At 43.9% G+C, this 27569-nt stretch overlaps 1 protein-coding gene across 2 annotated transcripts in view; it reads right to left on the reverse strand.

The window, feature by feature from the left end:
- Window positions 1-27569, reverse strand: part of LOC127626006 (ephrin type-A receptor 8-like) — a 155734-nt gene that overhangs the window by 25192 nt on the left and 102973 nt on the right. For both annotated transcript variants that reach the window (XM_052101506.1, XM_052101505.1), the window contains exon 4: window positions 3771-3926. In XM_052101506.1, coding sequence (XP_051957466.1) covers window positions 3771-3926 — 156 coding nt within the window. The remainder of the gene's footprint in view (window positions 1-3770; window positions 3927-27569) is intronic.

The following is a 27569-nucleotide window of genomic DNA, read 5'->3' on the forward strand; positions in this document are numbered from 1 at the left end:
AAGTCCACGAGGGGAAAAGTAAACTCAAACACAAAATAACGCACGAGTGAACACAGGCTGACAAACATCCACGAAGGGCAGGGTTAACTAAAACGAACACGAGAGAAGAAGGCAACACAAACACGGATGAAGCACTCACGGGCAAAAGCACGAACATGAAACGATAACGATCGACAACGGAGATAGGAAACGACAGGGTTTAAATAGATAGACACAGTGATAACAAAATAGGCGACAGGTGCGGATAATAACGCTGTGACAGCGGTGATGAGGAGTGAGGAAGTGTAGTTTTAACAGAGACAGTGAAACACAGGCGGACAACAAGGAAGACATGACAAGGAGCGTGTTCGGTGAAACAGAAAACACGGGATGGACAACAAGGAAGAGTGACATGGAACGTGATTGGCGAGGGTAAAACGGAAAACACGGGGCAGACCACAATGAAAGGTGACATAAACGTGACTAGTGAAAACAGAGAACACAGGGCAGACAATACGGGAACATAACATAATCCCCCCTCAAAAGGACCGGATTCCAGACGGTCCTACAAAAAGAAAAACCCACAAAAATAACAAAAACAAAAAGTTCAAGGAGTGAGGGGGTAGACCCAGGGGAACACAGACAGACAAAAGGGGGCACAAGGGACACAGAGACAGTCCAAGGAGGCACAAGGGACAATTAGGCAGTCCACGGGGGCACAAAGGGCAGACAGACAGACCAGGGAGCCCGAGAGGGCAGACTGGCAGACCAGGGAGGCCGAGAGGGCAGGCAAGCAGTCTCTGGGGGTGTGTGAAGGGAACCGGGTCAGGTGGCCTGGGGGGCGTCCACCGGGTAGGGACAGGTTTAGGAGACCAGGGAGGTATCGACCGGGCAAGGACAGGTTTGGATGGCCCGGGAGCTGGCCACAAGACAAGGGCCGGTTCTGGAGGCCTGGGAGGTGGCCACAGGACAGAGGCCGGTTTAGGTGGCCTGGGAGGCGACCACGCTATGGGGACAGGTTTGGGTGGCCCGAGAGCGGGCCACAAGGCAAGGGCCAGTTCAGGGGGCCTGGGAGGAGGAGTGGCCACTGGGGAAGCTGGCGGAGCCAAGGTGGACTTCTGAGGCGGAGCAGTCGTGGCCTTGGGTGGCGGCGCCGAAGGAGGCGTAGGCAAGGACGCTGGAGACCCTGGGGGCGGAGCAGAGACAGGCAGATCCGTGGCAGACTCAGGCGGTAAGGCCTTGGGCGATGGCGTAGAAGGCTCAGAAGGCGGAGCTGGGGGAGCCACTGGAGGCGGAGCTGAGGGGGGCTCAGGAGGTGGAGCTGAAGGAGACTCCGGAGGCGGAACCGAGGGAGGTTCAAGAGGCAGAGCCGAAGGAGGCGAGGGCGAAGAAGGCTCTGAAGACGGAGCCAATGGAGGCTTCGGAGGCGGAGCCGGGAGAGGCTCGGGAGACTCCGGAGGCGGAGCCAAGGGAGGCTCAGGAGGTGGAACTGAAGGAGGTTCTGGAGGCGGAGCCGAAGGAGGCGAGGGCGAAGAAGGCTCTGAAGGCGGAGCCAAGGGAAGTTCAGGAGGCGCAGCAAAGGGTACCTCAGGAGGCGGAGCCGAGGAAGGCCTAGGAGACGGGGCTGAGGAAGGCGGAGCCGAGGATGGCTCAGGAGGCCCAGGAGGCGGAGCCGTGGGAGGCTGTGGAGGCTGAGCCGAGAAAGGCTCAGGAGGCAGGGCCGAGGAAGGTGGAGCCGTAGGAGGCTTAAGAGGCGGAGACCTGGAAGGCTCTGGAGGCGGAGCCCTGGAAGGCTCAAGAGGCTTGAGAGGCGGAGCCCTGGGAGGCTTGAGAGGCGGAGCCCAGGGAGGCTTGAGAGGCGGAGCCCTGGTAGGCTCGAGAGACTTGAGATGCGGAGCCCTGGGAGGCTCGAGAGGAGGAGCCCTGGAAGACTCGAGGGGCGGAGCCCTGGGAGGCTCAGGAGGAGGAGCCCTGGAAGACTCGAGAGACTGGAGAGGCGGAGCCCTAGGAGGCTCGGGAGGAGGAGCCATGGAAGACTCGAGAGACTTGAGAGGCGGAGCCCTGGGAGGCTCGAGAGGAGGAGCCCTAGGAGGCTCGAGAGGAGCCCTGGGAGGCTCGAGAGGCGCTGGCTCTAAGATGGGCACGACCACTGGCGCTGGCTCTTGGACGGTCCTGACTACTGGCGCTGGCTCTTGGATGGTCACGGCTACTGGCGCTGGCTCTTGGACGGTCACGGCTACTGGCGCTGGCTCAGGGATGGTCACGGCTACTGGCGCTGGCTCAGGGACGGTCACGCTACAGGCGCTGGCTCAGGGACGGTCGAGGCTACAGGCGCTGACTCAGGGACGGTCGAGGCTACAGGCGCTGGCTCAGGGACAACCGAGGCGACAGGCACTGGCTCACTGACCTCTGAGGTGACAGGGTCTGGCTGGTTGACCGTGGTATGCGCTGGTACACTGTTCCTGGTCGGCGTGGCTTCAGGCTCGCTGGCCGTGGCTGGCTCGGCTCGGCTCGCTGACCGTGGCTGACGAGGGCTCGGGCTCGGTAACCGTGGCTGACGAGGGCTCGGGCTTGCTGACTGGGGCAGGCGTGGGCTCTGGCTCGCAGACCGGGGCAGGCGTGGGCTCTGGCTCGCAGATCGGGGCAGGCGCGGGCTCTGGCTCGCAGATCGGGGCAGGCGTGGGCTCTGGCTCGCAGACCGGGGCAGGCGTGGGCTGGGAGGCGGAAGCCTGTCTTCTCTTCCTCCTCCGGGCAGATGAAGTGTAACGCGCTGGCTCGTGGGGGGCAACTGGCGTAGGGATGGGCTTTCTGACAGGTGGGGCTGGCGCGACAGGAAGCACCATGGACGACTGGGGAGTCACCACTGTGGGAGGAGAGGTGGAATCCTCCTCGGCGATGCCCACAGTGAATGGCGAGCCGCAGACCAGCAAGGTCTCCTCCACGAATTCCTGGAGAGTCCAACCGCGTGTCGCCGGTGGTAACCGCTCCTTAAGCGAACCGTCCAGATTACCCCTGAAGAAGGCCACAAGGGAGGATTCAGGAAAGTCCGCGACACTCGCCAGTTCAATGAAGTCGCGGACGTGGTCCTCTATAGGTCGGCCTTCTTGCCTCAGGCTGAGCAGCCGGTAGTTAGCCTGCTGGACTGCTGGATCCATTGGGTGGTTCGATCGTTCTGTAATGATGTCGAAATAAGGGAATGGCAGAAGGGTGTGCGGATCCAAATGCAGCTTTATTTTAATACCAAACAAACAAACACTGGAGCAAAATAAAAAGTCCACGAGGGGAAAAGTAAACTCAAACACAAAATAACGCACGAGTGAACACAGGCTGACAAACATCCACGAAGGGCAGGGTTAACTAAAACGAACACGAGAGAAGAAGGCAACACAAACACGGATGAAGCACTCACGGGCAAAAGCACGAACATGAAACGATCGACAATGGAGAGAGGAAACGACAGGGTTTAAATAGATAGACACAGTGATAACAAAATAGGCGACAGGTGCGGATAATAACGCTGTGACAGCGGTGATGAGGAGTGAGGAAGAAGGGAAGTGTAGTTTTAACAGAGACAGTGAAACACAGGCGGACAACAAGGAAGACATGACAAGGAGCATGTTCGGTGAAACAGAAAACACGGGACGGACAACAAGGAAGAGTGACATGGAACGTGACTGGCGAGGGTGAAACGGAAAACACGGGGCAGACCACTATGAAAGGTGACATAAACGTGACTAGTGAAAACAGAGAACACAGGGCAGACAACATGGGAACGTAACATGCACACTCACTTGTGCAGGGAGAAGCAGGAAGGTCTGTAGAAGAACGGTAGAAGTTGGTATCACATGGGCAGGTTAGAGCAGCTCTGGTCTCGGAGTGACTGTGGAGGGGACATTTCCCACACAGCTGATTACCCGCAACTGGCTTGTAGAAACCCACCTCACAGGCTGACAGGGAATACAGAAAAAAATAGAAACAAGTTTAAAGGTAATAGGTGCATTTTTAGATGTTAAATAAACATTTTCTTCTAGCCCAGCTTGATGGACTATAAGTAAACTTCAATTAAAATCTTTCACTTAAAGTAAAACACAGTGGATCTCTGAACTCTGAGCTTACCAGTGCCCCAAACCCCTCTAAAATTTGCAAATCAGACCAGACTGAGAGAACAGTGAAAACGAGCAAACCACCTTAGGCTGGTATATGCTACTTTTTAGCAGGGATTTGTTTGCATGAGCATCCCAACAAGCCAAACCCAGCAACATTGGCTGAACCAAATGTCATAGATTTTGGGCAGGATTACCTGACTGCATATGGAAGACAGGGCTGTGTTCGGGAAACTAGTTTGAAAACAATTATTTTCTCTATTCTGGTAATGTTAATAGTAGAAATGCATCTGCAACTAAAATTATTATAACAAAATAAGCAAACTTCTGTTTACTATTGAAATGCTTTCTTGGGGGGACATTTAGCCATTTTTGTCAAGTGTGTCACAAAGTCATTAGAGAAAGGGGCAATGGGAACATTACTGTCCAGACTTGAACCTGCACCCCCACTGCACAATGGCTCAGATTGTAAAACTATGTTAATATTATGTCATACTATGTCTAACAGAATTTTTTTTTAACAAATATAACAAGTTGTGAACAAGTCATCAAACACAGTCACTTCAAGTGAAGCAGTTCAGAGATGGAAAGAGAATGTTCAAGTAGGGACAACAAGCATATGGGTGAGAAATGTGAGCTTTAGGGAAAAAAGAAAATGAGAATTAACACAGAGTGATAGCAAGTTCTTTATCTTGACTGGCAGAAACCCAAGGGAGCCCGAAAAGTTGCAGTATTTATCCTTGTCTGTTTTCTCTTTTGGCTTTATCTGATTAATCCTTCCCTCCCTTGATGTTTTTTTAAAAGCTCCAGAGTTGAAAAGCGGGTCACGATAAACATCAGAACCGTATGCTCATCAAGTACAGTGGTGTCTATGCACTTTGAAGTTTCTGACAGATTACCCACGGCAACACAATCATGCACACACATTCAACATATATACCTACAGACATCCACGAGAATGGAGGTTGTAGGGTGTGTTTGCATTTTTTCAAGTTCTAGTTAATCGCAATGAACTTTTTGTGACCTTTTCCAAGGGTGATTGCATTCATATCTGTTGATTTTCGTAAGTGAAGTGTACACAAAATTTATTAATTTATTTATTGCATTTGGATAGACCCTGAGGCCATGTTTACACTAATAGATTTTTTTTAAATACATTGATTTGTTTAATGTGTTTATGCCTCTCATTCAAACTGGAAACCTGTTTCCTTCACCAAAAATGGAGATGTTTAAAAACGCTACCCATAACTATATACTTTGGAAAATGATGATGGTGACAAAGGGTTGGGGTTATGAAATTGAAAACTGAGTTTTCAAACTAAAATAGATTACTGTGGACTTGGCCTGAAATGCTCAATATTAACACACTGACAGCATCTAAAACATAAACCCTTTAACATTTGTTAATGTTTAGGTAAATGAAAACCTTTGAAGTCAGAGTGTCTTGGTTATTGTCATAACCTCCGTTCCCTGATAGAGGGAATGAGACGTTGTGTCGATGTAGTGACACTAGGAGTTGATATTGAGAGCCCCAGACACCTTCAGATCTTTGATAAAAGGCCAATGAGAATTGGCGGATACATTCAGGTTTTGCACTGAGGAGCCGAGACAAGGTCCTGACCATTACATAGGTGTAGAACAGCCTGTGGCAAGAGGTACACAACGCCTCGTTCCCTCCATCAGAGAACAAAGGTTACGACAGTAACCGAGATGTTCCCCTTCTGTCACTCACTCGACACTGTGTCGATGTAGTGACACTAGGGGTTCCTATACGAAAAGCCACATGGCTGAACTGTGTTACGTGAACTGCCGATGCAGGTGTAGACAAGCTACTGTGAGCGTAAGAACAGATGCACTCGGACTGCACGTTGCCTACTCAGGCGCCCCAAAAATGTTGTGTAGTCCCAACAACTTAGGGGGATGAGATGTAACTAGTATGGAGCAGGCCGTGCACAGACTTTTCTCTCTAAGTTTTTCTCTCCACAGAATATTAGATTCGTCTGGGACCTTTAAATGCTTATAAAATGCACAGGGAAGACATTATTTTGCCTTCCTATTCTTTCAGGGGGGAAAGACCACACCCTTCCCTAAAGGAGAGTGTAAAAAGTGGTGAATATGTCATATGGGCCCGAGGCCGCACATGGAAAAGGCGCAGCGGTAGGTACTGCCCTTTGTAGGGGAGGAGCTCTGCAAATGCATTGACCGGGGCAGATAGGGCTCTGCCAACGGAGATACGGGTTTACCGAAAGGGAGACTGTACCGCGGAAGATCCATCGCAGGAGGTTACTGGGGTAACTGAGACCTGTGAGGCACTTACCCCAGTATAGAGAACTTTTGCAGGTCCCCGACCCTCTTGATGGAAGTGAGCCACCCGTCAACCCTCTTGCAAGAAGGGAAGCACTGAACTGACTTTGCATCTCTGGGGGTATTCGCTATGGGAAGAACACCACTTAGCGAAGATACACCACTTCAGGGAATACAGCTGCCTTTTAGAAGGAGCTCTGGCCTGAGTAATCGTGTTAACCACTGCGGGCGTTTGACCAGATATGTCTTCCGCTTCCAGTCCAGGGACCAGACATGGAGATTCCAGAGGCCTTAGCGTGCTTGCCAGAGGGTGCCCCGTCCCTGAGAAAGAAGGTCCTGCCTCAGGGGAATTTTCCAGGGAGGTGCTGTCGCGAAGAGCGCGTGGTCCGAGAACAAGGGCTGGGTGGGCCAATACAGAGCCACGAGAATGACCTGCTCCTTGTCCTCCCTGACCATGAACATAACCTGTGCATGTAGGCTCACTGGGGGGAATTTGCACAGCCCCCAGAGCCAGCTGTGTGCCAGCGTGACTGTACCGAGGGGAGCTCCTGTCAGGGCATACCAGAGCAGACAGTGGGAGGATTCCATGGAGGCAAACAGATCTACCTGTGCCTTGCCGAATCGACTCCAAATCAGCTGGACCACCTGGGGGTGGGGTCTCCACTCTCCCCTGAGCATCACCTGCCACAACAGAGCATATAAGTCACTGTCGTCGTGTTGCTCATCCGGACGTGCTTGCCCTGGATCAATGGCAATAGCCTCTGCAGGGCGAGCTGTACTGCCAGCAACTCGAGGCAGTTGATGTGCCAATGCAGGCGTGGTCCTGTCCAGGAGCCAGCGGTTGCGTGCCCATTGCACACAGCACCCCAGCCTGTCTTGGAGGCGTCAATCGTAACCACGACATGCCTGGACACATGCTCTATGTGGACTCTAGCCCGCAGGAATGAAAGGTCTGTCCAAGGGCTGAAAAGCCAGTGGCAGATGGGCGTGAGAGTCACGCGATGTGTTCCACGGTGTCATGCGTACCTCGGGACTTGGGTCTGGAGCCAGTGCTGTAGCGGTCTCATATGCATCAACCCAAGCAGCGTGACCAAAATCTTGAACGGGAGTCTGTGCGAGGCCCGGTTCAGAAATCGCAGGTCCATGATTGGCCACAACCCACCGCCCTTCTTGGGAATGATGAAGTAAGTGCTGTAAAACCCTTGCCTCCCCTCGGCTTGAAGGACAGGCTCTTCTTCAGAAGGATCGCGATCTCCAGCCGCAGGACAGTGGTGCTCTTGTCCTTCACTTATGTGAAGTGAATGGCGCATAACCGGGGTGGGTGCCTGGTGAATTGAATCGCATGTCCAAGTCGGATGGTTCTGGCCAACCAGCGTGACGGGTTGGAAAGCAATAGCCATGCATCCAAACACCGGGCAAGGGGCACTAATGGAAGGATCGCATCTGACATTCCTGGGGGTGGGTCCTCGCGGCGGCGGGGAGCAGAAAGTGCCGCGTCGTGGCGACCACGCTGAGGGAGCCCTCAAAGCACTTACCTTGCTCTGTGTACCCGGCATAAGGTGGGCCGACGACTGAGGAGGAGGTCCTCTCGGGCCGTCCTTGAGACTAGTCACCATCGGCCGGCCGGGGGTGTAGTTTATGTGATGCAGTGGAGGCACGTGAAGGCGGGGGGCAGCGTTCGTAAGGCCATGGCTGCGAGCGGTCAGTGTCCAGTTGCCCGGGGGGTGTGACCCAAGGAGAGAGGAAACTGCTTTTATTTTGAAAATGTGGGTACCGCAGCCCATACAGGGTTAGGCGAAAAGAAAAGGAAACAAAAGATTTTCCTCCCGGCCCTCCACCGGGGAATGGAGTAATCTGACTACCAGCTCTGGAGTTCCCGCAGACATCTCGATCCTCGGGTCTCCTATCTCAGGGGTGCTTTGGAGCATTCCTGGGGGTCTTCTTGGCCGGCCGAGAGGCGGGGGGAGTCCCTCTTCTGTGTGGGGGTTCTACGATGGGGCCTCGGGCTGGGCTCGGGCTGAGGCAGAGACACTTGGGTTTCTGTTGCCGCAGGGGGACGCCCTGGGTGAACAGATGGGGTGAAATCTGAATGAATCTGCATTCCAGCTCCCTTTTATGTCAGGGGGAGTGGCATACAAATTCTACTCGCCAATGCTCATTGGCCTTTTCTCAAATATCTGAAGGTGTTTGGGACTCTCACACCCCTAGTGTCACTACATCGACACAACTTCGAATGAGTGACAGAAGGGGAACTTAAATTTCCAAAACATTTGTGACGTTGCCATGTCAGGTTCAATACTAAGGCCAAGTTCACACTAAAACATTTTTGGTTGACTTTCGAAAACACTCTCTAAGAGTACGAAAACGCTGACTAACTCCTTACGGCCCTTTCGTAGTATTATGTATATGTATACAGTACATTTTCATTTGATCTAATATATTTTTGTCACAATTTTGTTTGAAAATGCATTTATTTAGTTATGTTTAAGCCTCTCATCTACACTAGAACAGTGTTTCCCTCCACCAAAAACAGAGCGCTCAAACAATGCTCTTTATTACAGCATACTTTGGAAAATGATGACGTGAAACTGCATTTTCAAATGAAAACAGATTAGTGTGGATGTGTCTTTAGACACAATCCCAGTGCTGGACTCTCGTTTATTAGTGAATTTTGGAGAAACTTTGTCAGAGAAGTCAAATTTGTTTATAAATGAAATCCAGATGGGACTAATAAAAGTGAAGTCTTTTGCACAATTTTATGGCTGATTTTTATTTTATTTTATTATCATCAAAGCTCAACCAGTATGAAATGTAAGTTTCATACACTGTAGATGTCAAACTAGGTTAGCTGCATTAAATAAATGTGATAACATTAAACTTAGGCTATTTAATTAATAATACTCATTAAAATTATAATGACATCAACCTTTAAATTCCAATAATTCAATGTTCCATGAACCTCATCTCTAAAGTCATACATGATTGGTTTTATTTTGTGTTTTTTTTATTTTATTTTAGAAGCTGCCCATACGTTGATATTGTGCATGTCAGTGTCTATCCCACTAACTACGAATACGAATACCTACGAATACTAATGAGATCACGTTGCATTTTCATTTTTAGCTGAAATATTGCTTTTATAGGACTTTTCTTAATAAATCTCTTTTCGAAGCAGATAAGAGTATGGTGTTTACATACACTACATTAGGGTTGCCATGTTTTAGTTTTTTTTTATAGCACATTGGCACATTGTTTGGTTTGTCAGCAGCTGTCAGAGTGCATCTCCCTTGCAGCCAAATTTGCATTACAATGAATTTTAATGAATATTTAGAGCCATTGTGTGCTGACCTTGATTTCTACTCTCTGTTTAGATAGTTAAATAAATATGGTTGAGAAGAATAACTACCAAGGTGTGATATGACCAGACTATACAAGGACTCATAGAAGAAAGGTGATTTAAGCATCGGCACTAAAAAAGACTCACATTAATTAAGTGTTTTTAATTACCTTCATATAACCTTGCATGCTCAATCTAAAGTTCTGAATCAGATCTGCAACTCCTCTATGTAGTAACCACAAACCTTAGCATGACTTTTAAGAGACTCACAAGCAGACAAAGAAATACTTACATACTCACAGACACCCCGAGAACTCTTATGGGAGCAAACAGCAGCTGCTAACAGGCTGGGAGGAACGTGTGAGTGATGAATGAATCTGTCAGTGAAATCATAGCTGGAAATGGGCCACTCCATCACAACTCCTCCAAATGCACACATGCTGTAAATGTCCCTCTCTACAGTGAAGGGGATACTGATTGCACAGTGTCTGGACAACCACTGGACGCATTCAGCTCGATCGTGTTAGTGTGTCATTTGCTCGGTACACACTGTTCTGATCTAGATTTAGGCCAGCATCACTCACTCTACATTACAGCACTGTGCCATATTTTAATATATGTGGGCCTGTAATGTTACTTTAATGACTGTTTCCTGTGAGGGTCATATAAATCCAACAGGTGTTCCCAATCAGGCTGTAATTTACAATGCAAACATTTCTGCTTTTAAAATGACTAAATCCCATATGTGGAATACCAAAGGCAAAGTGCCTTGTAATATTTGAATCTTGAAAAATAGTGATGTATTCCATAGCGATATATTTACATGGAAATTTAAATTCTTGGCCGAAACCAAAAATTCTGGACACACTTGGCCAAAAACTGAAAATGATTATTTTAAATTAGTCTTTTTGGAATAATTTAATTCTAAGTGTTATTCTTAGAGATGCACCAAAACCACTTTTTTATAACTTAACCCTAACCTAACCCTAACCCCTAAACCTAACCTTCACTAATCCTTACTCTAAACTCTAACAGTATCCCTAACCCTACCCATAATGTACCTCAACCTCAGAAGCAGCAAATGTGAATCTAAAATTTTGCAGAACTTCATGTAGTCACACAATCAGTACATTCTATTGAATTAATTTAAGTACATAGTAGTGTTACATCAAAAAGTGAGAGTTTCTGCTTTTTTTGGTGACTGCACATTTAGGTGTGACATTAATCAAGGTTAGTGACATTTGGAACCAGCCACTCCGTCCCCGGGCTAAAAACTCTGCAGCAGTGATACTGACCTTGACTGGCACCAACCAGATTCTGAAAGCCACGCGGTCATGATAAGACTTAATACCGACTGGCCTCAAACCACAAGGGAGTGAGTGGGTCTCGAGATCGAACATCCAGAGGGTAAAAATAAATAAATAAATAAGAATGGATAAGAAGAGGAAATGATGAATTGCTTACAAACGATCAGTCCTTCAAGTGTCATCTCTAACTATCCAAATGCCAATTCATGCATGAAATTCCAGCCAAACCATAAGTACAATAACAGCAAACACAGACATGACCTTTTGATAGTCATTAAATAGGCAGGCCTTTGATATCAAACAGCGTGGATACCATTTTGCATTACAATACAAGAATTTACCTGCATATTAGATTTAGTCTTCAGTCATAATAAACTCTGCACATTATAGATGTTCAACAGCAGTGTGCGTAATATCTGCCAATTTTGCTAAATATTACTCACACTCTCCTCTGTAAAATTAAAAGTATAGTACACCTAAAAATACAAATTCTGTCATCATTTACTCACCCTCATGTTTTTTGAGTTTTTTAAGTTTTTCTGTGAAACAAAAAATGTTGGCAAGGCAAATGTTGTTGTGCTGGGGGACGTGTTCGCTGTCCTTTTCTGCATATTGCGGCTCCGTTTTGTGGTCCGTTCAGCATAACGCAGCGGCTCATTGTTGCTTATTGGGCACGTTTTGCGGCCGAACTACCGGCCCGCTCGGTTCTCCCGATGGCCAGTCTGCCCCTATATCGCCGCTGGCTCCCCGGGAAAATGCCCGGTATGCCAGATTGCCAATACAGTCCTGGGTCACACTTTATATTAGGTGTCTTTAACTACTATGTACATACATTAAAATAAATACAACATAATGTATTTGCTGTGTAATAACATGTTGTTCTGCAAAATTCTCACAAGATTCACATTTGCTGGTACTGTTTGAGGAGTTATGCTTTAGGGTAAGGGTTGGTTTAGGATTAGAGGTAAGGTTAACAGTGTAACTACAAATATAATTGAATGCAGGTACTTTTAATTTAAGTACAATGCAACAATTCATACAGTATGTACATAATAAGTACATTGTATGTTACATAGTAGTTAAAGACATTTAATGCATTCCAAAATGTATCAAACCACAATTCATAACTGACCTGTCCACTTCTACGGTAAGTTCTCTCTTTCAAGTAAACTACTGTCATGGTGGAGCGACAGTTTAAAAAAATAATATTGCTGAACAAGTAACGTAAAATCAATATATTTATACCTGAATAATAACCCATCCAGTTGAATGGTAAAGACTTTTGAAGGCATCTCTATCACCCCTTGATTACTGAGGGTTGTTACCGTCACAGTAATGGAAAATGCACCTTAAAGGATTAGTTCACCCAAAAATTATCATTCTCTCATTATTTACTCACCTTTAAGCCATCCCAGATGTGTATGACTTTCCTTCTTCAGCCGAACCGAAATGAAGATTTTTATAAGCACATTTCAGCTCTTTTTGTCCATACAATGAAAGTGAATGGGTGCCATGATGATGCTGGCTGTTTGATGGTCCAAAAGACATATTTAGGCAGCATAAAAGTATTCCACAAATTCAGTCGGTCAATTAATTTATTTTGAAGCAAATTGATAGGTTTGTCATCACGGAGCTCGCGCTTTGTACACAACATGTGAACGAACGTCACGCAAGAGTTAGGTAATTTTAAACAGCATTACAGCGGTGGCTGGAAGCAACGATTTCAAGTTAAAAACTTTCTAATTATCTATTTGTTTCTTACACAACCTATAGATTTGCTTCAGAAGACATTCATTGATAGACTGGAGTCATGTGGATTACTTTTATGCTGCCTAAATATGTCTTTTAGACCATCAAACAACCAGCAGCCTCACAGCACCTGTTAACTTTCATTGTATGGACAAACAGAGCTGAAATGTGCTTATAAAAATCTTCATTTCGGTTCTGCTGAAGAAGGAAAGACATACACATCTGGGATGGCTTAAATGTGAGTAAATCATGAGAGAAATATCATTTTGGGATGAACTAATCCTTTAAACATGCTCAACCAGACAGCGAATTGGAAATGCGTTGACTTAGCGCTTGGATCTGCATACTTGCGTAAAGTAAGTTTCAGGCACACTGTATGTAGGTTTGACTTCACATGTTACGTTACAGACAACTAAGTGACTGGAAATAATATTATCCATTCATCCATCCATCCATCCATCGTCAACCGCTTATCCTGTGTACAGGGTCGCGGGGGAATGGAGCCTATCCCAGCTAACATCGGGCGAAAGGCGGGGGACACCCTGGACAGGTCGCCAGTCCATCGCAGGGCCACACATAGACAGACATACACTCACACTCACCTCCACATCCACACCTAGGGCAATTTTTTTGGAGACACCAATTAACCTAGCCTATGACTTTTGGATGGTGGGAGGAAGCCGGAGTACCCGGAGAGAACCCACGCAGACACGGGGAGAACATGCAAACTCCACACAGAAAGGCCGGGGCAACCAGGGTTTGAACCCACGACCTTCTTGCTGTGAGGCGACAGTGCTAACCGCTGCACCACCGTGCATATCACTTTTTGAAGCACAATTTACTTTCATTATATGCAAAAAATAAGCATGAACATTCTGCATGAGATCTCCTTTTGTGTTTCATGGAGTAAAGACAATAATACAGGGTTGGAATATGGGTAAATAATGCCAAAAATTCTTCATTGAACTATTACTTTAATTGATCCCAAGGCTACATGAAGAAAGAGTGCATGGGTCATAAAATCTACAAACATAGCCCCCCAATGCACAAAATAACAATATACCTTTGACACACAAGCATATCTTAATTTGTGCAAATGGCTTGCAGTGGCCTCTAGAAAGCAGCCTAATTTGAAACTGGCCATGTGTAAAAATGTGTTTATCCCAGAGGGAGGCTTTTAATGGATAAATGAAAGGGCTGTAAGGAGTTAATTGTTCATGGCTTGCAATCTGATATTAACAACTCTTTGTGGTTACGAGCATGGGTCATGTAAGTCTATTATCGAGTTTATTCTCAAATACGTACATACATATAAGTACAGTTTATGAGTGTGTTTGTGTGGGCATGCAATTTTGTTTTTGTTTTCTATTTTGGCACTTAATCTTGTTGTCTGTAGATGCGGTTCGGCAGTGTCCTCCAAAGATCTCATCTAAAACTTTCCAAGCGCAGGAGGGTAATTGCTATCAGATCAATTTACTCAAGAAAAGTGGTGCCTCTTTCTAAGTGCTTGATAGATGAAGACCAACTTGTCTAAATTGGGGGCGACCTTGAAGAGTCATTAACAGTAGAAGGAGAGATGCGGCTGGTGACTTTATTACTTTAAGAATTTGTGTGATAGTGCAGATAGACACGGCTGCTTATGGAAAACAAATGAATAAATGACTGAACAGATTTCAGTCCCCGCGATTTGAAAAGGACATCATTTTTGCAGTTTTTACATCATGAAGAACAAAGCCTATTAGCTAAGAATGTTCAGATGGAGATGGATTTCTCAAAACGGACCAGCTGACAAGTTTCCAAAAGTCCTGTTAAAACAATCAAGCCAAACCAGTCTGAGCAGTGGAAACCAGTTTGGTGGCCATCTTAGACCAGTAAACCACCTTAAACTGGTTTAAGCTGGTATAGCTGGTCTTCCAGCCTGACAAGTTGATGTTTAGCTGGTTAGATAGCCAGTCTCCCAAGCTCACCAGTTGAAAAGTGCTCAAAAGTCCTCTAAAACCATCAAACCTGAACAGACTGACCAGTGAAAACACGTTTGGTGGCTAGCTAAAACCAACAAACCACATTAGGCTGGTTTAAGCTTTTTTTTTAACAAAGAAAATAACAACATCTTCCATCTAAATCCAGTTACGACTACTTTGGAATTTCAAGATGTTTTTTTGTTTTTTTTTTTGCAACAGGACACATTTTAAATCTGTTTGATGGTGGTAAAATGGTTAGATGGTCTGTAAGCCTTGCTAAGGTGTTTATACTTTTTTGATGGTTTTAAAGGGGCTTGGGCCATTTGTCAGCTGGGAGACCAGCTGTCCGAACAGCTATACTATTAAAACACCAGGGGCATCATGTATTAAACTGCATAGATTTCATTCTAAAAGTGTGTGTATGCACAAAAGTCTGATTTTGCATATGCACAAAACATTTCAGATTTATAAACCCCCAGAACCTGCGCAAAGTTCACTTCATGGTGTGAGGCTGTACTAAGCCCTAAACGTACCCCAAGCCCTAACAACTTAACATTTGCCCACTTCGTAGAAAATAACGAGATGTATATCGTGTATCACCATTTAGCCTAAAAATACAGAGATATGATTTTTGGTCCATATCGCCCAGCCCAACTAGAATGTATGAACACAGGAGATAATACAGTCTGTTAATGCCTCAAGTGCCCATAGGTTAGATGCTAGTGCTAAAAATAATTTCTAAATATTTGTCTTGTTTAGAGTAAAATATCTAGACATCTTTTAAGCAAGATCTGTTAACCCGAGAAACATAATTTTTTAAAGATATTAACTTTTTTTCAGAGAATATATCTTATCCCAGGACAATTTTTTATTCTTGCAAGTATAAATCTATGCAATTTTGCTTCTCAGAGAATGTTTTATATAATTTTAAGGGTGTTTTATAGAGAAGATGAATATATAATACTGGAAACAAAACAAAGATTAATTTTGATTCAAGTGATTAACTACATATGTTTTATTCTATTTAATTTAATTAATGCTGTGTATTTAAATGCAGTGTTGGGTAAGTTACTCTAAAAAAGTAATTAATTCCTAACTACTAATTACATCTAGTGTAATTAGATTACAGTACTAATTACTCTGACTGAGAAGTAATTGCATTACTTATTACCAATTAATTTCTAAAACCCTGATCATCCTCGTCCAGATGAAAAATACAAGGATAAACATGACATTTTTCTTTTAATTCTTTCATATAAAATCAAATAAATTATTCATGAACTGGTCAAAGAATTTAAAGGAGCTGTATTCAGTTAGAATTTGTTTTATTTTTTATCATTAGACATTAAGTATTGATTTTAAATTCACTATTGTTTTATAAAGAATTGTTCTATAGTCTATACAGTATTTAACACAATTATATCAGAAGTAACTGTTATTACATTACTGAAAAATTAAAAGTAATCCCTTAAATGTTTTCAATGAAAAAGTAATTTAATTACAGTAATTTATTACTTAGTAATTACTTAACACATTTTAAAATCAAGGATACTTTTTATAAATTCCATCATGAGCTTGAGAAGCGACGCACCATTTTTTTTGTGCATTACACAACGTTTATACATGAAGCCCCAACTTGGTCAGGATGGGATACCGCTAAACCAGTTTAAAATGCATAAGAGCAGCAAACCACCATAGGCTGGTTTAATTTTTTTTAAATATTATTTTCTTCTTTTTTTTAACACATTACAAAAACAACAACAAAATGAAGATGATTAGTTGATTTCCCAGCCTGGCCAATCTGGCTAAACTGGTCTGTTTGGATGGTTTTACATAGATTTTGAGCACATGCCATCTGGCCAGATTGGGAAACCAGATAGCGACTAGCTAAACCAGCAAAAAAACAGTTTGGTCAGAATGGAAGGACATCTAAACCATTTTAAAACACCTAAAACTAACAAAGCATGCAGCCTGGTTTAAGCCTTTTTAAGCAAAAAAATCTAAATCCAGTTAAGACTATTTTTTGAATGTAAAGCTGGTTGAAAAGTTTTAAAAAGTAGAGAGAGACAAAAGGTATTCCAGCAGAACAGTTTGGATAGTTTTGGAAAGTTTTTGTCAGATAGTCAGACTTGAAGACCAGCTAAACCAGCTTGGGAGACTAGATCAACCAGTTGAACACTTAAAACCAGCAAAACACCTTAGATTTTTTATTTTCAACAGAAAACATAACAACATGGTCTATCTAAATACATTTAAATCTATTCTTAAATTTAGACTGTTTTGTTGTTTAAGCTGGTCCAAACTGAAAACCAAAACCCGGTCTTTTCTTTCAGCAGGACACATTATAGGATGGTTTAAGTTGGATTTTTTTGGCAGGTTGTGTTAATAAATAATAATAAATAATAAAACATGTATGTACACACTTTATACGATCTTTGACAATCTTCTCCCAGCAGGGAAGCCCTGTATCTCAGACCAGTGCTTCTGTCCGGTGGCTACATCCCACACTTGCTGCAGCGTAACTCTAATGAAGTCATTTAATCTACCTGAAACCTCCCACAGGGGCCTCTCGCTTTAATTATGTTCTTAAACGTCCCTCACTTGCACTAATAGGCAGAAATGAAACATGGCACCAGGTTAACAAATCCAGCTGGAAGAAGGAACCTGAGTGCATATATTAAAAACTTCACAGGCTGACGTTAATTTTTGTCGCTAGAGAAGTACATATGCCATATAGCAAAGTGAGGCTGTGATCAGAAGCGCCCCTGTAAAGGGCATGCAGAACATTTTTTAATAATTCTGGTGCAAAATGGGTCACATGGCGTTAAATATTCCTATTCATTTTTTTAAGACTTATGTTTTCTCTTTGTTAAGATAATGATGTATTTTCACTCAAAAGATGTTTTTTTTTTTTTTATAAAAAATATTTAACAATAAAAATATATTTAATAATAAAAAACGGATCAAATTGAATTGTGTATTTTTTAACAACATTAAATGAGTAAAATCCTAAAATATTTAATAGCGAATTCTCTTAGCAGATATTTTCAGAGCTTGCCAGGTACATCATTGGTTGTATAGCAATGCTATGTTGTTAAATTTTATTGGTTTGTTAAGTCACCCTTTTACTGTTTCTGACGACTGTCATATTTCTCCTTTAGTGGCATTCGCAACCTGGTCATACAATCATGTTACAATAACTACATGTTTGCAAAATGATTTTTATGTGGCCTATTGTATGTAACACAGCAATTTCCTGGTGGAATGAACACTAGAGGCGCTAAAACAACAATGACTTTTATCCCCTTTCACTCAAATCACGAGTGAAAGGGCAGATTATGAGTTCATAAACACAATGTTATCTGATGACATATAAACACTTTTACTATAGCATATGACTCATTTTATCATTTGCATTGCATAAAAACTACAAACTGCGTGGTAGCTCAACTGATAGAGTGTTGCATATGCGATACAAAGGACTGGGGTATGAATCCTGAAGAGCATGTGAGTCCATACGTGAGCCAAAATTGTCGTAGAGGCACCACAATATGATGTGGTTGCTTCAGAAATTGTGTTTTTCATCTCATTTGCTTTTTATGACACTATCGGTTAGGTTTAAGTTTAAGGTTTAGGGTAGAGAGGTCAGTTTTTTGGGAGAGCATTTCACTCACTTTTAGTGCCACACAGTGGACATTTCGGAACTGCGCTGAGATGTGTAATGAACTTCAAATTGTATTTAAAATAAAACGTTGCCACAGTCACGCAATGTTTGTTTCATGGGAAAAGGCACTCACAAATTGCGATGTCAGAGCACCCAGTCCCTTGAGTCATAAAGATAAAAAAGAAAATTCATATGAAGCTTTGAAGATAGTTAGTAATGTTGGTTTTGTGAATAGTTTCCTGAGGTTTGCTACCAAACCTGGCTGTAGAGCAGATTGATAACTTTAATAAAATGCATAATTCATATTTATTGAGATTATTATCATTACCATTGCTGGTTTTATAGTTTTTATTATAATTATTTGTTGCCTAACAACAACAGCAATAAATATAGCTGCAAGCAGCAATGATTGGGGCCAAGCCCTAAACACATTGCAATAAGCTCCAGCACAACAGTCACACCAGCTGAAGCGGATATCAAACCAGGGTTCACCCAATCCTTTGAACTGAAGCTCAGAGCTCTAACCACTGCCCCACACAATCAACAAGTCTATATTACGTCAAAGAGACATTCTAGGATGAGATTACACAGCAAATTCCCCGGTGTTATATATACACTCCTTATTGTTCATTTCAGTCCCATCTGATGGAGTTAAAACCTAACACTGAGCAGTGTTGAATCTAGATTTTGAAGTGTGCAATGTTTATTTGGCCAAATGTATTAAATATAGTAAATACACTCTCTGAGTGATGGTTGATCATTAGTGATGAGACCTGGTGTTAACAAGCAAAGTCTACTGAAGGAAAGAGGAACAACAAGACCAAGAAAACCAGGGGTGTACTCCACAAAGCAGGGTTAATTTACCGTCACATATACCCTGAACTCTCGGATGATTAACCCATTTATGATATACCCTCTAACTCTGGGTATGAGGGTTCAAGAACACCTGCGCGGGGTTAGTTCACTCAACCGTGAGTTTGAAACTCATTTTGTGCTCATTCACGGCGAATTCAGAAAGGCATTCTTTGTAGATCGCCAAATCACGAGTCACCATGGAAACAGATGCTTAGAAGAAAGGCGCGCCATATTTCAGTGAAGCAGAACATGAAGTTTTAATGACTTTAAACGAACATTATTACATTGGTTTAGGATTGAGAGTTTGCATGACAGAATGTATACTGATACATTGAGTGAATTTTTAAATTAATAAAACTATAAAGGTCTACAGTACATTTAAAAGCTTAATTCAACATTAATATTAGACCTCTCTCAACTACATTAATGTTTATTAGGTCGACCGTTATGTTATTTGTTTGCACTATTATACGTATTAACATTCATGCTCTATTGATATTTTGATAATATTTTAAGATGAATTTTAATGGTATTTACCACAATCTGTGCATGCTAATGTTATTGTTACTGTATGTCATGTGAACTGAATGTATTTGCTTTATTTTTAATACCATTTGATGTACCCTGTTGGGGTTTCAACATCTTATAATCATATCACATTTAATTTCCCACAGTTGCTGATGGTCTCATTGTATTAATAGACACTCTTTCAATTGTAGGATCTCCCACAGTTGTCATCATTTTCCATTGATTTAATGTAATATTTTTCAGTAGGCCACACATGATTATTCTGTGCATTATAAGATGAAGATGCTGTAACAGATGTGGACATGATTTGTGGATAGGAGTCACATGTCACTTGTCATGATGTGTTGTCATGTACAGTAGGGTCCATCTGCCTCCACCAACTTTAATTGAAGATCTTGTGTCTGATTATACATTATAGATGTTCATGATCTCAGCATTAGAGAAAGGTAACTAATCTCTTCCTTGTTAATAGGAAGCTGTAAATGGTCCCCATTGAAAGGCAGATTAAAAATGTAATTTAGAGATGGACCATGTACAGCTTCTGATGGAGTAGAGAAGGCTGAGCATCAGAAAGATACATCTTTTCATTGAATCACCTGACCACCGACTAAATGAGGGCACTGTTGGTAAACTCTAAATTTATTCTATGACATTTATAGAATAAACATGATTTATTAGAAGGGCTAAATATAAATAAAGCCCTGTTTTCACAGTGAAGAGTTTGGTGGATTTTGGACCTCCGTTTTTGTAACCGAAAGCTGAGTTTATCTGTTAATTTATCCATAAATTTTACCCAGTTGTGTTGCATAACCTGCTTTCTGGAATACACCCCAGCAGAGACCACAACATTTGAAAATGGATTTGCTTTAAACTAATATGATCATCTTCTGGGAAATAAAGTATTGTTCAGTAAAACAAGCACAAAACAGTGAGATGGAAAGGGTCCACTGGGAGGATTTCTGGAATATCTAACTGAGATTTTGTAAAAGTAAAAGTATCAAATGAAATCCAAAATTACAGTGGAAGTGTAATTTAGTGACCAGGGGTGTAGCAGTAAATGTTGGACCCTGGACACAAAACTATTTTAGGACCCCTAAATAATTTGGGTTTGTGGTGAGGGTTAGATATAAATGTTTTTTTTTATGGATATTTAATCGTGCTATATTATTTATAAGTAATTAAATTTTTTTTTTTCATAAGACAAACAATTTGATTTCAACAATACATTTGTAAAAAAAAAAAAAATCATACAAAAATGTATTTATACATTTAGAATCTACAAAGTCTGTAATAAGAGTTGTGCAAGGTTGTTCAGTCTATACTGAGGCTTTTCTGCTCTCGGGTAGTTTTAGCAAATCATAACTATATCTTACATAAGGTTCAAAATATACTTTAAATATTATAGTATTATTATTATAATTTTATATATATTATTATATAAATAATTATAATGTGTGAACTTATTATCAAGTAATTGATAAAAAGCAAATTCTTACAAGCCCTGCAACAGAATTTTGCATTTTTTTTATTTATATAACATTTTTGTCACTGTGACAGTGGAATTATTTAGCAATTTTTTTACCTTGCAAATCAGTGACAAACACAGGTTATAAATTCTGTCAGGAAAGTGAAACTGAACTTCATAGAAAAAATATTGTAAATTCTGTTGTGGTTTTTGCTTGGGGACTTGTTATTGGCTGTTGTGTTTGCATAATGAATTAGTTAGGTCTGTGGAGTAGGGATGGGCGATACCACTTATTTTATTTTCGAGTCCAATATCGTTGATACCGATACAATACAAATACCGGTACTTCTATAATTTTTAAATACAATTTCTTTTTTCTTTTGCAATTTCTTGGGATAAAAATGGGTAGTTTAAAATATTAGATTTAGTCATAATTCAAGTAAGTACTTTTTTTATATATATTTGCGAGCCTAAACAGAAAATTATTAGACTTCTGTTTTACTTACCCTTAAAAAATTAACCATAGTTTCACTGCAGTAACTATAGTTTAACAATGGTTTTTAATTAAACCATTGTTACCACACAATTAACCATGGTTACTACTACAATATAGGCCTACTGAAGTAAAACCATGGTTTCCTGCGATTAGTGGACAACCCGCTCTACCACCTGAGCCACAGATACCCCCGGAAAAATTTTTTTTATGCAAAGTCGTGGTTAATACATTATTACTACAGTAAATCTATGGGTACTTTTTAATATAATGGTATTGTCATGTCTAGGTTTGTCATTACTTAGTGTGAATAACTCCAGATGCGGTTTTTCTGTCAGTACCTCAGAAAAGCACTGCTCACTCTTTGAACGAGTGCTCAGCGCTGTGACTGAAAGGGTGAGTGCTGTCTGCTGGTGTATTTTAGCATTTCTGCACATCAAGATGAGCAGAATAAAAAATAGTTCAGGTGCCATGCAACAATTTATAATATAATAATTTTTTCCAACTTCGAAGCTTATGAGATGCAGTAATATTCATGTAATCTGAATAATAATATCACTAGTTTTAACTACTTTAGTATCGATCCGCCCATCCCTACTGTAGATAATGCTGGCAAATTTGCATTTTCACACATTTTGAATAAGCAGAAGCACTAGCAGTCTGTTCTGTAGAAGAGTGGGAATAACTGTAAGAATCTTCTTCTCTGTCAAAGGTCACTGAAATCACACATGGGAATATGAAGACTGTGCAACAGTGAAAGAAGTCCATGCAGTACACGATCAAAGAGGATCTCCCCTTTGCTTTTTTGTGGGCCCTCTCAGAGTGATGAGTCTATGTGAATAACTATGTGAAAGATTTTTTTTGAGTTTGTTGAATCCTTCAGTGGCAGTATCTGCTCAATTTGTCAAATAACCATTGCAGTAAATCCTCTTCTATGTGAACTGCATATATTGCCATGATCAATGTATCATTGATTTGTTCAATTAATTTACAACTAAAGCGATCAAAGCATTACAGTTCTTTTAGGCACTTCTCACAATGTGAATAACCTGCGTTCTGCTCATTTTTTTCCTCTCCCATCATTGTGCAACTGAACATGTTTTGCTGAAACATTATTACACCTACTTTAGGAACTTACTCATTAAAGAATAAGGTTCTGAATAATAACCATTAAGAATAAGGTGCATAACCAAAGAGAACATTAATCAACATAACGGCGACTTTAAATCAAAAACGATTTAATAAAACAAAATAAGCAACATTAAATAGCGCTAAAGCTCTATTAATTCCCAGTCTTATCACACACACACACACACACACACACACACACACACACACACACACACACACACACACACACACACACACACACACACAAACACGTTGGTTTTCCATGTTTTATGGGGACTTTCCATAGACATAATGGTTTTTATACTGTACAAACTTTATATTCTATCCCCTAACCCTACACCTAACCCGCACAAAAAACACTTTCTGCATTTTTACATTTTCAAAAAACATAATTTTGTATGATTTATAAGCTGTTTTGTGAGCTACATAAGCTACATTAGGTCCCCACAAAGTGATAAATACATGCTCTCTCTCTCTCTCTCTCTCTCTCTCTCTCTCTCTCTCTCTCACACACACACACACACACACACACAAAGTAACTTATAATAGTAGTATATGGCAATGTTGTATTTTGAGTATTGTCAGGCTTTCTCCCAGGAGATGTTGAGACATTTAATTTGTTGTTCAACAGCATATTTTATTTGCAGTGGATGTACATCTAAGACTGGGTGACAGTAAGACAGATTCAGTTGTTGCAGTGTTTGCTGGTTTGATCTCTTTTTTACTTGCTCTTGTTGTGCCTCCCTCTTTCCATCAGTAGACTCTGTGTTAGCATCAGGTGTCTTCACTGATGATCAATCATCATCCAGAGAGTGTACCTTCTTTATTTGAATTATCTGTTTGGCCAATTCTGTGAATTGTTATAGTTTAGTTTTTATTTTATTTTAATCGAAGCAGGAATTACACAATACAGTCTGCATTGAAGTAAGCACAATATGAAGACTCACAACCTTTTGACCTGCATTCCAATGTGTTAACCACTGGGCCACAGTTCAAAAGACCCAAAGAGACATTCCAAGCTGAGAGTAGCTGATTTAAAATAAATTATTATAATATAATAAATACATTTAGAAATGTATCTCTGCCAAGTTCAGAAGACTTAGAATAAGGAAGCAATGGTACATTAAAGGTTTTGTTTAAGTTGACTAAGAATTTTTGCCACTAAGTGGCACTGTCTCCAAACGGCTGAAGTACCCTCTGGACATGATGTCGAAGACCCCGCCAATGTTTATTCAAATCGGACAAAGCGTTTTATATATACATTACTTTTTCATCAAATTAAAAATGGTGGAGATGTTAAAAACGGTGTTGGAAAAATGTATATAGTTTAAATCCTCATGACTCAAGGAATCTAGTTAAACCAAAACGTCTAGGTTATGTATGTAACCTCCGTTCCCTGATGGAGGGAACGAGACGTTGTGTCAGAGAAGCGACACTAGGGGTCTCTCTTGAGCGCCGATATTCACCTTTGGACTATGAAAAAAGGCCAATGAGAGTTGGCAACCAGTATTTGCATGTCCCGCCCCCGGACATACGGGTATTTAAGTGGCGCAAATACGGGAGTTCATTCAGGATTTTTCTGAGGAGCCGGAAATGGTCCGCTCAGCGACATGGCAGGGGAGACACAACATCTTGTTCCCTCCATCAGGGAACGGAGGTTACATACGTAACCTAGACGTTCCCCTTCTGTCGCTCTCTCCACGTTGTGTCAGAGAAGCGACACTAGGGGTCCACTTATAAAAGCGCCATGCGCTGAGCCGTGTACGTGAACTGCTGATACAGGAGCGAGCAGGAATTCTTACGTGCAGGACGACCAACTGTATCAGGCTGCACGTACCCTTCCCCAATGCCCCATTTAAGCCATCAGGATTCCTTATCGTTACCCTGGAGGGGAACAAGGTGCTGGCCGCCAACCTGGGAACGGGCCAAGCCTGGCCGGGCCTCTTTTCTCTCTATGTTTTCGCATAGAGCAACTTAGGAAGGGGCCCTTACACGCATTGAGGGAAGGGGGTCTTAGCCCTTATTCAGGAAGGAGAAGACCCTGCGGAGGCCACGCCTACCCGAGAGGGGAGGCAAGTTTAAGTGGAAAAACCATCAGAGGCCTGCTTAGGGCCTATGTGGAAAAGTCGGTGCGGTGGTGGATCCAGCCTATAGAGGGGGGAACATACAGCATGGCAGCCGAGGCAGCCATGACTGCCTAAGGGAAACACGGGAGTCAGCTCACCAGAGGGGACAGAACCGTGGTGTTACACACAGGGGGAGTCCGAAGGAGGCCTTACCTGTGGAGCACCTATACCAGTACAGGGTAGCTTACAGTACCCGCAGTGGCTTGGGTCAGCGAGTTCCTCCGCTGAACTGCGACCCACGAGGGCTAGGGAGGAATCGACCAGTGTTCCAAACCTGAGATCTCCTGGGAATGAAGGCGCACTGTTTCCCCTGGTTAGGGGGAAGGGCACTAGGTGCAAGCGATTCACCTGGTCAGATCGTGGGCATGCCACCGAGTTCTACGGGCTCGGTACCTGAGAGAACACGGGACGATACTGACTCAACTCGGAGATTGTAGAATCTCGCAAAAGTGATAGGTGTTGCCCAGCCCGCTGCTCTACAAATGTCTGCTAGGGCAGTGCCCCTAGCCAGTGCCCATGAGGACGCAACACTCCTGGTGGAGTGAGCTCGGACCCGCAAGGGGGGGGGGGCACGGCCTGGGTGTGATAAGCCAGGGAAATGGCGTCGACAACCCAGTGGGCGAGTCTCTGCTTGGAGACAGCATTCCCTTTCTGCTGTCCCCCAAAGCAGACGAAGAGCTGCTCAGAGCGTCTGGTGCTCTGTGTGCGGTCCAGATAAATACATAAAGCACGTACTGGACACAGCAGTGAAAGGGCTGGGTCTGCCTCCTCCCGGGGCAGCGCTTGCAGGTTCACTACCTGATCCCTGAAGGGCTTGGTAGGAACCTTGGGCACATAGCCCGGTCGTGGTCTTAGGATCACGATAGTATCTGCCGGACCGAACTCCAGGCAAGCGTCGCTAACAGAGAACGCATGCAGGTCCCCTACCCTCTTGATGGAAGCGAGCGCGATCAGCAGGGCAGTCTTGAGGGAGAGGGCCCTGAGTCCAGCTGAGTCAAGCGGCTCGAAGTGGGGTCTCTGGAGGCCCGTAAGGAGGACCGAGAGATCCCAGGAGGGGAACAGGTTAGGCCAGGAGGGAGTTATCCTCCAGGCACCTTTTAGGAACCTGACGATTAAGTCGTGCTTACCAAGAGACTTGCCGTCTACCGTGTCGTGGTGGGCCGCGATAGCGGCGACATACACCTTGAGGGTGGAGGGGGACAGCCTCCTCTCCAGCCTCTCCTGAAGAAACACGAGCACTGACCTAACTGCGCACTTCTGCGGGTCTTCGGCTCGGGAAGAACACCAGTCCGCGAACAGACGCCACTTTAGAGCGTAGATATGCCTGGTAGAGGGGGCTCTGGCTTGATTGATTGTATCTATGACGGTCGGTGGTAGGCCGGCTAGATCTTCCGCATCCTGTCCAAGGGCCAGACGTGGAGGTTCCAGAGGTCTGGGTACGGGTGCCAGAGCGTGCCCCGTCCCTGAGAAAGAAGGTCCTTCCTCAGGGGAATCCACCAGGGAGGGGCTGTCGTGAGGAGCGTGAGGTCCGAAAACCAAGTCCGGGTAGGCCAGTAAGGGGCTACCAGAATGACTTGCTCCTCGTCCTCCCTGACCTTGCATAGCACCTGTGCAAGAAGGCTCACTGGGGGGAATGCGTACTTGCGCAGCCCCGCAGGCCAGCTGTGTGCCAACGCCTCTGCCCCGAGGGGAGCCTCTGTCCGGGCATACCAGAGCGGGCAGTGGGAGGTTTCTTGGGAGGCAAACAGGTCTACCTGAGCCTTGCCGAACCGGTCCCAAATCAGCTGGACCGACTAGGGGTGGAGCCTCCACTCTCCGGGCACCAAGGGGACGGGTTTTTTTGGACGTACCCGGCGGGGCTTCGCAGCGGTGCGGAACAGGTTACGCGGTGTCGGGAGGCAACGTGGCATCCCGAGGCTCTGGTGCTGAGAATGAACTCAAAGCACTTACCTTGCTCTGCGCACCAGGCAGGGGGCGGGTTCGTGACTGAGGAGGAGGTCTGATGTTGGCGTCCTCTGTACTCGTCTGAACCGGCCGGCCGGGGAACAGTCGTGGCGCTGAAGGCGGGGACACCGCGTCCATGGAGCCGGGACTGTTGAGGCCTGAAAGCAGAGTGCCGTGAGAATGGCATTGTGCCCCAGAGACAAAGGAAATAGTTCTTTTATTGAGAATTTGGGTACCGCAGCCCGTGTTAGGGGGTGCGGCAAATGAAAAAACAAAGGATTCTCCTCCCGGCCCTCCACCGGGGGACGGAGCGGTCTTACCACCTCTGGAGCTAACGTCTTGGGCTCTGGGTGCGTTGTCTCAGGAGCGCCTGGGAGCCTTCCGGGTCCTCGAGGGGGTCCGTGAGACAGGGGGCGTGCGCTTCCCGCAGTTTGCTCGACGCTGGGGCTGAGAGCTGGGCCCGGGTTGAGGCGGAGCAGGGGTTTGCCTTCTGGCCGCGGGAGAAGTGGCTGAATATCTCGACCAGGTTCTGAACATCTCGACCATGTTTAGCCACAGTTGACGTTCCTGGACCACTAGCGTGGCCATCGCCTGCCCGAGTGCTTGCGCTGTGACCTTCGTCG

The sequence above is a fragment of the Xyrauchen texanus genome, chromosome 32 (assembly GCF_025860055.1).
Source record: "Xyrauchen texanus isolate HMW12.3.18 chromosome 32, RBS_HiC_50CHRs, whole genome shotgun sequence".
NCBI classification, from domain to species: domain Eukaryota; kingdom Metazoa; phylum Chordata; class Actinopteri; order Cypriniformes; family Catostomidae; genus Xyrauchen; species Xyrauchen texanus.